The sequence below is a fragment of the Cotesia typhae genome, unplaced genomic scaffold (assembly GCF_013202065.1).
Source record: "Cotesia typhae breed Kobodo isofemale line unplaced genomic scaffold, CoteBio_Ctyphae scaffold_13, whole genome shotgun sequence".
Taxonomy (NCBI): Eukaryota; Metazoa; Arthropoda; class Insecta; order Hymenoptera; family Braconidae; genus Cotesia; species Cotesia typhae.
Genome location: NW_027423774.1, coordinates 17,156,231 through 17,171,569, shown reverse-complemented (window position 1 = coordinate 17,171,569; position 15,339 = coordinate 17,156,231). Strand labels below are relative to the sequence as shown.

At 36.3% G+C, this 15,339-nt stretch overlaps 1 protein-coding gene across 2 annotated transcripts in view; it reads left to right on the top strand.

The window, feature by feature from the left end:
• LOC141534255 (uncharacterized) overlaps window positions 1-15,339 on the top strand; it is a 66,153-nt gene that overhangs the window by 44,120 nt on the left and 6,694 nt on the right. For both annotated transcript variants that reach the window (XM_074253497.1, XM_074253496.1), the window contains 3 exons: window positions 1,799-4,732; window positions 5,289-5,377; window positions 6,973-15,081. In XM_074253497.1, the coding sequence (XP_074109598.1) occupies window positions 1,891-4,732; window positions 5,289-5,377; window positions 6,973-15,081 (11,040 nt within the window). In that variant the 5' untranslated portion in view covers window positions 1,799-1,890. The remainder of the gene's footprint in view (window positions 1-1,798; window positions 4,733-5,288; window positions 5,378-6,972; window positions 15,082-15,339) is intronic.

Sequence of the window (15,339 nt, the reverse complement as noted above, 5' to 3'; positions counted from 1 at the left end):
GAAGGATTTTTATTTTCAATGTGTGACTGCAAACGACAGAAAAGCCAACCAACAACCAACTGAAAAATAATAAACCTGCAAGTTAAAAAGAAGGAGAAGAGCGCCGTTTTTCCCCTTACGTAGAAAGTTATATTTAATTTTTTTTTTTACTTTTTCTCGGACTTGAGTTTTTGTTCCTTTTTAATTACTAGTTGGGATTGGACTTGGACAAAACATGTGAATGACATCGTAACTCATTTATTAACTTTGAAATAAGAATCGACTATCGCACAGTGTAGAAGGTATAGCATATATGTGTGTATACATATAGTGTACCGACGGCTCCAAAGGGAAAGGGGAAGTCTATAAAGAATGAGAACAAGAGAAACCACGAGATAATGAGGTTACCAGTTTACTCACTTGTTATCGATCCAGCTGTCTCGTATTTAATTTACAACAAAATTCACTTTTTAACCCATTAATGCTCAACATTTATGAATAACCAAACTCGTTCATTTTTATTTCGTTTTATTTTTATATTGTATAATGTACAGTACTGTTAACGCTAATGTTATACAATTTGAATAGTAAATTTGTTGATCTCTGGTGAAATGTTTTTACCGCTGCGAAAGTTTGCGATTTAAATTTTTCATGAAATATTTTAATACGAAAAAGTTAAAATTTGAAAAAATAAAAAGAGAAAATAATTTTAAATAGATTTAACATAATAATAGAATTTATTTTGAGGTAAAAAAGCGTGGGTGCTTTATGAAATTGTAGGTAGATATTTGTAAAATTAAAATTATCGTTATAATATTTCATCAACAACTTCTCACAATTTTTTTACAACAAAAATAAATCGGGAAAACGGTTGACCCTGCAGGCTATCCCTGAAACTTCTTACTATGTACTAGTTTAAAACATTCAGTAAATTGTGCATTCCAAAGTTTTGAGCTTAAAAATACACTTGCATCCTTTTTCAAGCTCGAAAATTTGGTGGTTGTTAGTAGATATTTTTTTGAAAATTCTAAATTGTGATATTTTCCGATCGAATCAATAGTTTGTGATGGGGCTTGCAGTATTCGAAACATTTTTTCAAGCACCAAAAGATTATTTATTACCTACCAAATGATACAACGTAAAGATTTTGAAGTTATGTTGAATAAACAATTCTTTGGAATTAAAATTAAAAATCTCTCTTTTTTTTTTAATTAAATATCTCTTAAAAGATTTTGATGCGGTTTACGGAAATCGATGCAGTTTTTGGAATAAATCGATACTCAAATTTAAAAGTTATTTCCAAAAAAAAAAAAACAATTTTTTTTTAGTTTTTTTTTTGGAGATTTTTCAAAAGATAGCAACCCCAATTAATTGAAATTTAAATGAAGTATAATGACAATAATAATCTTTCGAATGCCGTTTCGATTCGAACGAAGTTAAATTTTTTTAAGCCAAGAAAATTTCTTCTTGTTCCAAAATAACTTCGGTCTTTCTTACAATTTTCTTGATTCAAGAATTTTTTTTTTTCTGTGGAACACACACTTTTTATATGGAATTTTATTTTCTAAAAAAAAAAATTCTGATACTGAAATCAGCGAACACCTGAAAATTATTAGGTTGTATAGTAAAAAAAAAATAAATTAGTGCTGAGAAAATATTTTAAGCAAATATCGTAGTTTTTCTTTAATTGCTAAGTTTCTAATTATCTAAAAATTGTCTTCATAATAATTGATTGGTTAATGATAACTTTATTTTTTTGTCAATATTAAAAATTTTGATTGATACATTAGTTGATTAAATTAATTTGTTTGAATTGCAGAGACTTCACCAGCGGACGTCGCGGATGGAAGAGGTACTTGCGTCGAGGCGAGTCCGATCGGTCGATTTTCGTTGCCGACGGCGAGCAAGATAATGGTCGCCTCGACGCACAATCATGGTGAATTAGCTCTAAATCAACAGCAGCAGCTTCACTACCAAGATAAACATCACAGTTACTACACCATAAACAGTAACTATAGTACCAATATTAGTAATAGGAATAACAATTCTTATTCAAACCACAACCATCATCAGACTACCGTGTGTCGAAGTCAATCAGCCCAGGACAAGCGCAGCCGGCTGTCTAACGTAATAAACAATTTGAAGAGGAAAGTACCTGAATCAGCAGCCACCGGTGACTCAAAGAGCAAAACTCCTAAAGACAACGAAGACCGCGACAGCGTCGAGAGAAATCTCGAGACCCTAGAAAAATACGTTATGACTGTATTAAATGGAGTTATCAAGGACGCGGAAACGGAGGGCCAACCTGGCAGCGGCGGAATAAACCGAGTGATTGACACCGAAGACTCCGCGAGGTTCAAAGCCCCTGCTGACACCCAAAAAGACCAGCCGAGAGAGAGAATAAGCGCAGATGAAGGCGGCCAAAGTGTTATTGAGCCTGCCGTCCCAGATGTCAATCAGCAAGACAAAAATGATTTGTCTCTATCCGGGACGAAAGAAGCGGAGAAAACTCCGACGGAGCAAAAGGAAGTTGATGCGATGTCGATAAACAGCCAAGGCAATAAGGTATCTGCTAAAGCCAAAGATTTAATAGTATCGCGTTTGCCGTCCTCTTCCTCGCTGAATTGTACTGCAGATGTTGCTGTTACTCAAACTAAGACTAAGACTAACACTCTGGATGTTATTGAGCGGGGCTCAGATATACCAGAAACGAACGAGCAGCTAACAGGCGGTAAAATTTGCAGCAAATCAAACTTAGCACCTAGCGAGGACATTGGGACAGTGTGTCGCGATTTAATGAATGATTTGCTGAGTGACATAGTTCAGAATGATTCTTCTGATAATCCTGCGAAATCCGTAGGGTCGTTTGGTCTTCACTGCAGTTTGCCGCTGGAAAAAGTAGCGCCTGTTTTGAAACTATGCGAGTCTGAGCACACAGCTTCATTGCAACTATCTCCAAAGTTTTCTTCTTCTTCATCTTTATCATCTTCTTCTTCAACTTCAACGCCAAAACCAACGCCGTCGTCATCTCCAACGTCATCAATTTTAAAGTCCAACTCCCCCAACGTTAAGTCACCGCCAGTGAAACATTTGTGCCTCTACTGCAACCGTACATTTTCATCAATTTCGCTCCAACAACGTCATACAGAGCGGTTTCATCAGCTTAAAGGGGAAAGACGTAGCGAGAGAAGTGCCCGCAAGAGCGGTTCAAACTGCCTATACTGCACCGAAAAACCTTTTAGTGTTCCTGGTGCAGATACCTTGACGGAATTATTCGTGCACATGGTTTTTCGTCATCCAAACAAGTATCATGCTTGTCATTATTGCTGCACCAGATATCTGAACCCTGAATCTTTGAAAATTCACTTCCTTAATGTTCATAAGACTTCTAAAAAAAGTAATACTGAAATACACGAAGAGGAATTGGATGACCAGTTTTTAGAGATTATTCGTGCTATCATTGATAAATTACAGGGCAATTCGCCTTCTCTATCACAACTTCAGCTCCAATTTCAACTTCAACCTCAACATCGACCTCAGCTTCAACCTCAACCTCAACCTCAACCTACTACTTCCCAATCTCAGTCTCCATTACAGCATCACCAAACGTTCCATGAACCCGTCAGTCAAATCCAGTGTCCCATCGACATTTCTTTAACTGCAGCCACGCCTGTAGATAGTAAAGAGTGCCCAGCAACCGACAAGTCTGAAAATTCTAGCAAGTATGCACAGAAACCCTGTAAAACTAGTTGGTTACACCCACGACGAGTATCTTTTGAAAAGTACAATTTCCCTCGGAAGTACGACGGAAAGGAGCAGTGGAGTTATTCGATAAAGGACCTGAGCAAGTTCGACATATACACCCAGCTGACCTTAAGGAAGAAGCAGCAGATAATTGAGGAAAAAAGTTTGCAGAATAGATTGTCTAATAGTTCTTCTCTAGATAGGCAGACTGATTTGAAGGAGAAGCCGATGATTGAGTCCACCGATCTGGATAAGGCGACGCGCTTCGCTGAAGATAAACCAGTATCAGTATCTGATGCATCAACTATTGATAGCATCCCTATTGATACTAGTCCGGATACTGGATCAGTTACTAGAAACGATTTGCATTCGGTTGCTAGCGATACGGGTAATAAAAAATCAAATTCAGATGCTACTGAGTTTTCTCATGAGTTTAGTAGTTTTATAAAGTTGAAGCGCTGGGACAAGTGTCCAGCTCCAGAGCCGGCCAAGAAAGATGAAATAGTGTATACAGAGCTGACGGGCGAATGGTCAAAACCAAGAGTTTATGTATGCGGGGCTTGCTTTTCAAGATACTTGACTTTGAAGGAGATCGAAGAGCACAAAATCCTCGCCCATCCTCATGTCTGGTGCTCCCACTTCGAGTTTTCCGGGGACCAGCGCGAGCTTTACAAGCATTTGTTCTTACCTGGACACAATATTTCCAATGTGTCGATTCCTTTTTTGAAGGCCAAAGGACCCGAGGAAAAAGTTTGCACCAAGTGTTCAAAACTCTGCTCAACTATCGCAGAGCTTCACAGACATATGCTGGAATGCGGAGGGGACCAGTCCTGGTTGTCGGGGCTTTTTGGAAACGGAAGGAAAAAAGGCAAGTGGCGGCCCTTCGGAAGTAGAAGCAGGAGGCGAAGGCAACGGGGGATGAAGAGAAATATACAGAATTCCCAGACGACGAGGGTCAATCAGCCCAGGGAGAAACAGCCCAGCGGACCGCGAGTTCGTCCGAGTGATCGTAAGCTGGTTTATTATCTTGTTTGGGTTTTATTTTATTTTATTTTATTTTTTTTTTTAAGTTTGTTTTTTAATTGGGTGTTTAAGGATCACTTGGGTTTATTTAGTTTTTTATTTTAGTTTCCAGTGAAAGAAGAAACGGTGAAAAATTAAAACGCTTTGGAGTTTATATATTTTATTAGAGTTTTATATTTTTTTATTAGAATTTTTTTGTCTAAATTCTTTTTTAAAAAAAATTTTGTTATGCGCAATTTTTGATCCTTTCACCCTTTCACGTGAGTGGTTTATATCGATACGCAAGCATGCAGAACGATAAATTTTTAAAAACTTGACAGCTGTCATGTATCGGAACTTTTAAATTAATAAATTTTTCATGTTTATGATTCAACGCAGATAAATCGTGCATCCAATTTAATTCAAAAATGAGTTCTTTCATTTGAAAAATTACTGTTTAAAATATAAAATAACAAATAAAAATATTAAAGAAAAAAAAAATAGAAAGTAATTTAACAAATAATAAATGAATATCAATATTGATATTGACACATTTTTCGCAGATGAGAGTATCCAGAAAATGTTGGCAAATTTGCCACCCAAGCGATCAACCCGCAGAGACGTACAGGAAATAGCCGAAGGACCACGAAAAGTAAGATTAAATAACACATTGGGGTTGCATCTGATGATTAGTTGAGATCCATTACGCAAAAAGACTAAATGAAATAAAAATTGATAGGATAACAGCCTTGCGCAACGCGCGAGTAAATATAAGTCGAGTATTGATCAGAACAGCCCCGTTTAAACGTGCTTACGTACATATGTAGACATATCCTGACTTGAATGTTTAGTAGGGCAAATAATCCTACGGTTTTTTTATTCCAAATTGTCACCTTTTATGATGTACATTATTATTTTATTATTAAATTATATTAACTTCGGTTTAATTGCATTATTATTCAGATCTTTTCTTCTTCATTACTTCTCGTCTAATGCCGAACAGGTTTTGAACTTTCTTGCCTTGTCTTATTAGAAGACTAGGAATTAAAATTTTCAAAAAAAAAATATTTCAAGTCTTTCTGTAAATATAAATATAGAAGTTTTTTTTTAATATATTGAAACTACTTATTTACTATTTAAGGGGTAAAATGCAATTTGAAGAATAAGAAAATGAAGATTTTTAATCAATTTTTATTTGACACTCATGAAATTTATTTTACAAAATTAATAATACCGATTTATTATATAATATTTTAACTTGACTCAACAAAAATTTCCCGTCGACCGTCGTAACTTTTGATTAGTTCACTCAAAACCAATCAAACAAGAAAAAACTATTTAGTTAATTGTAAATCTAGAACTTGATCCAGGCTTTTTTGTTTATTTTATAAATTATTGCGAATTTTGTAGAAAAAAAAACTTTAGTTTAACGTTAAAAACATATTAAAATTAAGAAATAAATTATTCAATCAAGTACTACGTTTTTTTACTTACAAAACGGAAAAAAGAAAATTCGAAAAATTACAATATAAATAGTAATAAGTGTCCCGTCGTTTTTAAAACTAGAAACAATTATAGTTTGAAATAACATTTTTCTAAATTTAAACTTTGAATGTTACTTTTCAGAACTTTCAATGTAAATATTACATCCTACAATGTAATTTAAAATTAATTTAAAATCTGCAATAATTACAATCTGAACTGTAATTTTTTCAGTTTTTATCACGAACCGCCACGTTACATTATATAATGTAATTTTTCTATTTATCTTTTTTCCGTGAATAGACGGTGAAAATTTCATTTAATTCCGTCAAGTTTTAGTCTAGGCGCGATATTACCTTTTTGTACAATTGTGAATAATTTATTACTTAAAAATTATGAATTTTAATTGAATTTCATTACAATAACTTTCGTTTTAAGATTACCCAAATTAATTAATAAAAAAAAAAAAAAAAATTAATAATTGACTCCAAAAAAAAAAATTATTCAAAGAATTGAAAGCCTGGATTTTAAAAATTTCAATTTATTTAACATTTTCAGGAAATGTTTTTGAGATATACTTCAAAAAAATGCAAAAAAAAATAAAAATTAATTTTTTTTTTCAATTCTGACTGCGCAACCCCTTAATATTTGATCAATTATTGATTTTTATAATTTTTAGAATCAAATTGAAACTATGAAAAATATTAATGTCTGAAAAACATATCTTTGTTGATAATTATTAATTTATAATTCGTCTGATTACAGGTACAGACAAGATCGAAGCTCTCAGCTGAAACATCACGTCTATCGAGCAAGACAATGTTGCGAAACAAATTGCTGAAGAACGCAAAATTATTTCAACGCAAGCGTTGTCGCGGTGATAATATTACCGCGGCGATAGAGAGTGTTATAAGTAATTACAAGCCGACAGATGCCGTAACCAATCACCTTGACAGTAATAGCGATAATCATAACAAAAAGTATGATAATGACAGCGTGAATGGTAGCAGCAAGTCCAGCGTTACCGGATCTAAAGAATTAAAAGATACGGAAAAGTTGGAAAGTTCAACAGAGTGCCGTCGTACATCCGTGGCTGGTAAAGTCGACAAAAATTCCAAATTAAATAATCGATCGATTCAACGAGTAAGAGTCGTCAGCAAAAAGAATAACGTTAAAATGAATTCGAGGCGCACAAATTCGAGTAGCTTTAAATCAACCGTCGTCTCGTCAAATATCAACAAGCAACAGCAGCAAGTACAGACGGTTAATCAAACAAACAAGATTAAAGGTACATTAAAAAGATCCAATGTTAAAACTACTGGCAACTCTTTGTTGACTCTTAAAAATAGTAACATCAGATTACGCAAGCGAAAAACTGAAACCGCTGAAAATTCAGCTCCGTCATCAGCATCGATTAAAGCCAAATCTCAGGTACGAAACCCGGATGGTAAATTTACTCGTACCCCTACGCAAGGTACACCATCTCGGGGATCCGTTAGTGCAGAAGTTACTTCGGAAAGTGCCGATCGGGTGAAGCCCAATGACTCCAGTTCATCTCTTGTTACTCGATCACGCGTAAAAACAATTGCCGAAAACAGTAACAAACAACAGGCAACTGTTACTGGCAACGAAGAGGTGGCAAAAAGAGTTACAAAATTGTCTTCCGACGACAAAATGCCGACGCTGGAAGCCGACGGGCTGACAACTGTCGCCGCTACAGAAGTTCCTGAAAAATCGGCTGATCTTCCAATTTTATCTCCGATAACCGAGTCGACTGGTCAACGCAATCCACGCGCTAAAAAGCTCGGCTTTAGGTCGAAAAATAGTAAAAGTGGATTGCGGGGTAAAGTTAAGGCTAATGCTAATGGTAACGCTAAGTTGAGGGGGAGGCAAAAACGAGTGGTCGTCGAAAAATTGAACAAAAGTGTAGATAGTAGTGAAAACAGTAGTCTTAGTAGTAATAATGATGATAATAATATCAGTAATAATGATAATGTCAATGTTAATGATAGTAATAGTAATAGTAATAATAGTAACAGTAATGATAATAGTAGTGATAAAGTTGAATTGGTAGGAGAAGAAAAAGAGGAGGTGAGTTTGAAACAAGGTCGGGATCGTCGAGTGAGAAAAGGGAAGTCTCTTTCACCGAGAGTTTCCTCAGGTGTTATTGAGGACAAAGATGATGCGCTTCTAAAGAAACAGGGTGGTAGTTCTTTGGAAGAAACCAAGTTGACTGAAGACAACTTGGCTGATGTTAAAAAGAACTCAAAGGGTCCCGATAAAAAAACTAATGTAAACAGAGTTGAGTCGCGTAAAGCGCGACAGGAACGTCGGGCGGGATCATTAGAAGAGCTTTCTAATTTGCAGCAAGTTCCGTTGGAAGTTAAAAAACTTCTTGGTCCAACAGACGATCTTTTTAGTCAGATTGGTATCGCTTCGCAGCCGGTTAAAGTTTTGACAGATCGCGGTCGTGGTCGTGGTCGCGGTCGCGGTCGTCGTTACCGTGGCCTTCATCGTTTTAACGTGACTCAGATTAGCAGTCGAGTAATAACTCGACAGAATAAAAATGAGGAGAGTAGTAAAAATTGTGAGGAGCTAGTAAATTTACCGAGTGAAGATTTAACTGATAACAAGAGCGCAACTAAAACAGCTACACGAAGTGAAAAAAAGAGTTGCGTTCAAGTAGCTAACAATAGGATAAATTCCTCAGAAGATACCAATGATAAAGTAGACGTTAATGATGATAATGATAATGATAAGCTGGCAGAAACGATTGCGGTTACGATTACTAATAATGAGGACAACTTACCAAAAATAGAATCGACAATCGAAAGAAACTTAAGACCAAGAAAATCGTCAATTGAGGTAGAGTTAAGTTCAATTAAAGCATTTGAGTCAACCACAGTCGGTTCACCAACGACAATAGTCCCGGAGAAGAGAGTTAATAATAGCGACAAGGAGCCAGACAATGAAGATGAAGTAGGAATAGCGGAACAACTCGAAGGAGAACGAGAACAAGAACAAGAACGGGAAAAAGATGAAAAATTTGCAGAAAAGGTTGGTAGTACTACTGCTGATGATAGCAAGAACGAGGATGACTACGATGAAGACTACGAGGACAATGAGTCTGAGGAGAGGAAGAAACTTGTGACGGCTGATTTAGTGAGTCTAAGTTTCGAGCACCTTCAGCAAGAGTCGAGCAACTCCAACATTGACAGTGGGAAAGAAAATTCCTCGGAGACGGCTGTCAACGTTTCAAAGCCACGAGTATCAAGGCCTAAAAAATCACGGGGCTTAAAACGTGATCGCATTGTCAAGCGCACGTTAAATAATGTTATTGGAATTCTCACTGAAGGCGTTAATATTCCAGTTGAAGTTCAGCAGAGTGTTGTACTTACTGTGCAAACCTCCGTCGATAATAATATTAATTTGAATAATAGTACCGGTAATAACAATAATAACAGTGCTAATACCATTGGAAATAACAATCCAAACCCTGCCGCTAATAGTAGCACTAATAGCAGCAATAGTGCGCTGACTATTCAAAATAATCGAACAGAATTAGGTGATGATAATAATAATCCTCCAGATAATGCCAATGGCGTAGTGTCTAATGGCACCGCTAATGAAAATATCGAGGAAACCCGTGATATGATTGAATGTTCAGCTTATGATGGCAAGGATGAAACAGCGAGCCAAGACATCCAACGGCATATTAGTAGCTCTGATAACAATGCGATTTTAAAAGCCGAAAATGTAATTCCGAAATCCAGTACAGCGACAGTATCGACCACTGTTAATGTTGAGCCGACGAATGATATTATTTTGGATTTATCAAGACGCAAGTCTAAAGGCAAGGGTTCTTTTTTGGAGAAGATAGTTTCTAAAATAGCGAAGAAAAAAGACGCATTGCTCGAGGGCGAAGTTGGTTCATTACTCGATCATGCAGCTGATGAGCTTAGTATTATTTTAGATGAAGTTGGCCCTACTTTTGAGGCTAATGATCCTAAAACTAGTGCTACAACTTCAACTACAAATACAAATTTAACTAATACCACAACTACGGCTACTAGTTTAACCACGGATAGTACTAGCACGAGTACGTCAGTTAAATTGACGGATGAAAAAAGTGATAAAGAGGGAGAAGAAAAATGCTTACGTGTTACATCTGAGAGTGATAAAAGTTTAATTGATACAGAGCCTGGTAATGAACAAGTTAAATTTATGGAAAAGGAGCCGAAGAACAAGAAGCAGGAAGAAGAAGAGTCACCGGTGATACTGGAGGTAGGGAAGCAGAAGACGGAAGATAGTTTAATTATTCGTGAAACTTTACCTCAAGAATCTCTGAATGGCACTGTTTTAGAATCAATTACGAGTAATGATACACTCGGTAGCGATACTTTAAAGTCAGATCAGGTGGTAATTGGTAATTCCAAACGTAATAAGAAAAAACGTTCACTGGAGATTGCTGAAACTAAAAATAAACGCAAGTCCGTGGAAGAAGACGAACTTGAGTGCAACCGTATCGAAGAAGATTTGTGCTTGGCAGATATTATGAAGTTAATAAATAATGCTAAGCGTGAATCTCCTTGTGAGGTCCCCAATGAAATTAATGAAGAAATACGCCCTGGTAAGAGAAAAAGTATCGATTATAAAATAAAGGGTAACGATAATGACGAACTGCAGGGAAAAGTTTTGAGCAAGGGAGATGAAAGTTCGGAAAAAAGAGAGCTTATTAATGCTAACAAAAAGACTAAGCTCTGTGATGAAGAAAAGGATGCCAAAATAATGGGTGATGGTGAGAATATTAAAGCGGGTTGTGATATAAATAATTTACAAGTTCAACATCTAGAGAAGGTAGACGATAAAATTATTATTGACAGTCTTAAAGTTTGTGAGTCAACGGTAAAGTCAAATCCCAAACGTAAAACTAAGTCCAAAGATTTTATTAGCAATAATAAATTTAATTGTGAACAAGTTGCATTTAAAGACTCTGTACATAAATTAAGTGACACGTCGATTACTGAAACTACTTGTACTTCTACTTCTACTTCTAATTCTATTTCCAATTCTTCCTCGGCTTCTATATCTACCAATATAAATAATTCAGATAAAGTTGAAAGTTCAACCGATATTTCATCAAGAATTGATGAGACTATCTTACACGTTAGCAAAGCGGAAGATATTAAAATAGATGAGACCCCAGTAGCCGTTAAATCGAAAAAAAAACGTGGCAGAAAAAAGTCATTAACGAAAGAACACTTGCAGTTACCCGAAGATCAATCTACTGAAAATATTAATACCTCTGTTTTTGAGCAGTCAAACCAAGCAGAATCTTCTGTTTCAGAAGAGTCTTTTAAAATTCCTGAAGAAATTTCGCAAACCAAAACTCGCTCAAAAAAGAAATTACTCAATGAGTCGTCAGAGGATAAAACAGTGACGCCAAATTCGCGTAAAAAGTCCGAAGAACGTCGTGAAGAGTCTGGATCTGAAGGAAATCAGGAAAAATTGACTCCTGAATCGCGGCCACGGGGCCGAAGACCCAAAAGGAAACCCAGCGACGCCGATGTGACCTTCCAAATAACCCCAGCAAAAGATTCTAAGCCGAATGATGAGCCGGAGAATGCAAATGATACTCTTATTGAACGACGCAAGACTCTAAAAAGAAAAGCGAAGGAAAATGTATTCTTGATTGAAGATTTGCTTGATTTTGGTGATGATCTGGACAGTGACTCTGAGTCTGTAATTAGGACTAAAGACAAAACTCCTGAGATTGAAAGTAATTTGGAGATCAGTAAGACGTCGGATAAAGTTGAAGTTGGGGAAGAAAACAATTCAGAGGAAGTTGTTGGTAAAACTGATGCTAAAATTGTGTCTCAGTCTGAAAACAATCAAATTTTAAAGACAGAAGTGGAAGCGAATTGCGGTGAAGAAAAGGCGGCTGTTGAAAATCAAGTTGAAGATAGTTTGAATCCAAAGAAACGTATCACGGGTAATTTTGCAGTGGTTCATACGAAATCTGGAGAAATTCTTATTGTGGAGAAGAAGAAAAAATTCACAAAAGAAGTTGCTAGATTTTTCTGCGATGTTTGTGCAACTAGCTTTACGCGAAAGAGTTCTTTGAAGAAACATAATCTCTCGCAGTCGCATTTAATACAAGTAAGCAAAATTGGAGGCATTGATCAAGACAATAGTGTTAATCAGCAACAAGAGGAATCGATGTCTCATGATGACGCTACAGTCTCCTCTATCGATCGTAGTGAAATACTAGCTGCGAGTTGTGAAGCTCCGGCTTTGATTTCTACTCAAAGTTCGACTGCGCAGGAAACTAAAGATAAGGATGAAGAGGCGGAAAAAATATGTAATACCGATGGAGTGCAAAAGGGTGATAAACTTGAGGAATCGTTCTCCGAAAAATCGATACCTTTGGGTGAAGCTAAAAAGGATTTGGCCGAAAGTAATATTCAAGATACCGGTGAAGTGAATCCTCAATTACAAACGACGGATCCTGAGGACGAGCTGCTGGATGAAGAGATTTCGAAAATAACTGAAAACATGACTCATGATGAGTACGTACTGACAGATCAAATAAGTCCACTGCCAGATGGGACTTCAACGCCTTTAAAACAGCCCGGAGACTCGCTCTCAGATGTCCAGCGAAAAATAAATCTCGCGGATGAACATTTGGATTTGGATTCCCCGCCTCTGGCTGATAAAATAAAAAATCAGAAACAGTCAGTTGGATTAAATTCGGTGTTTAATAATTTAACAGATAAACCGTCGTTTAATAATAAATTTGAGGACAATAATGTTGAGTGTAATTTAATTACAGGACAAAATAACAGCAATGAATTATTAAGCAAAGTTAATTTATTGTCTTCAACTGTACTGACATCCTCTCAGTTATTGATGAGTGACTCAAAAATAAGCTTAGATTTTTCAAATATCACCGAAAAATTAAAGAGCAATGAATTTATTAAAAATAATAAAAATTCAACTCTGATTGAATTCGATAGCGACGAAGATTCATGTAAAAGTGTATCACGTGATATACAAAAATTATTGAACGCGGAACAATCAAATTTTGATGGTGAGGACGAGGACAATCAAGTTGATAAAAATTTATCTCGAGATACTTCGAATAAAAGTGAGGACGTGACTGAAAAATGGAAGAGGGTGGAAAATAAAGAAGAAATAGAGAAAGAAATGGATAAGGAAGAGGAAAAGGAAAAGGAGTTGGAAATTGAAATAAGTAAAAATATTGTTGATGATACTGTTAAAGATATCAGTTTGGATTTGAATATTAAATTGTCAAAATCGCGGACGAAGAAAAGTCGGAGCAATAAAAAAAAGAAATTGACAGAAGGCAGCAATAACAGTAGCAGCGGTAGTGAGTATGACACCGATAAAAAAGATATTACAGGACAAAATAAAAGTAAAATAGTAAAAAGTGTCTTTGGTAGGGCGTTTACTGCCAGTGAGAAGGCCGACAAAGTTAAAGGAGTTCTTGATGACTGGGTTTCCAAGTCGGACAGCGACTCCCACGATGACCAGAGCAACTGGCGCAACTGGAAGTCTGATAGTAAGAAAAGTCGGACAGATAAATCTGCCGGAAAGATTAAAAATGGGCCGAGTAAAAAGATTGATCCGTCGGTTCCGGTGGCTGTTGCCGGGTTAGAAGGCAAATCTTCGTCGTCATTAGCCTCTGATCTTCCCCAGAATGAGTTTTCGAATTCTAGGTGTCGGCAGAGCAAGAAACGGGCTGAAGAACGGATCTCCAGGGCGTTCGAGGAAGAATCAATACCTTATGAATTGGCGTATGAAATTAGCAAGCAGGCCATTAATTCCTGCAAAACTTTAAAAGACAAAGAAAGGGAGAAGGATAATAAAGATTGTAAAAATGTTTATGACTTTGTTGACGATTCAATAAAATCTCCGGATAAGTTAAATCTGAATCTGAATTTAAATCTAAATATTAATAATAAGAGTAAAGATGAATTGTTTACAAATAAATTATTAAATGTTGATAAAGTTGGGGATAAAAGTGATGATTTAACGTCGATAAATAATAAAGATGGCTTAAAGGATTTAAATAATGACATTATAAATAAACCCGATGAATTTTTATTCCACGATACTAATTCATCGGAATCGATTCATACCCGAGTACCGAGTTGCCCGCGCGAGCGTTCTTCCACCCCAGATATGGTGTCACTTACAACACGTGACGCGGAAAATGATATTGAAGCCCCTACTGATAATGATAATTATAATTATAATGACAATGATGATGATGATAATTACAAAGAAGAAGATGAAGAAGAAAATATTGTCCGTGGCCGTCTGTCACCTTCTTACGCGAGTAATTTGCCCGATAGCTCGCGAGACAGCGCAACAACAAATAGCAATGATGATAAAAGTGTTAAAGACAATGAAGATGAAGATAATGATAATGAAAACGATGATGAGGAAAGTATTAAAATAAACAGACGGTGCTCGAGCGAATTTTCTGGGGAGAAAATAATAATTCGGTCAACCTCCAATGAGGAAAGTAGATCGGGTGTGGTCACTATTGCACCAACAGACGCTATTGAAGACAACGCGCTAGATGTTCCGCCTCTGGAGACTCAGGAACTTGGTAAAAAATCCTCCAGAGAGGGAAAAGTCCTGAATTTTGATGAAGAATTATTTGTCGAATGCTGCTCGAGATTGAAAGCCACCACGGAAAATGAGCTGAGAGGCGCCAAAAAAATTAAATTAGACCACACGGACAATTACGGCAAGGATGAACACCGGGATAGCAGAAACCGCGCGCCTTGGAAAGATATTGAGAGCCAGAATAGTCTCAGTAGTCTTCTTGAGTCTGTTAACCAGGTTTGTAATTATTTTTTTTAATCTTGTTGTCTTTTAGTTATTTTTTTTTGCTTGTGTAGACACATGGTCATTTTTGCACGTAAACTTGAGCATCTGAATATCGATCTTTTCTTCTCATTTATATAATTGTTTTGTAATGCTCGTTGCATTAATCATAACATCATAATGCATGCAATTAGGAAATATGTGCATGGGTATAACGCTTTAGTTCTGGTATCATGTGATATGAGGGCGTAACTTATTTTATTAACATATCTA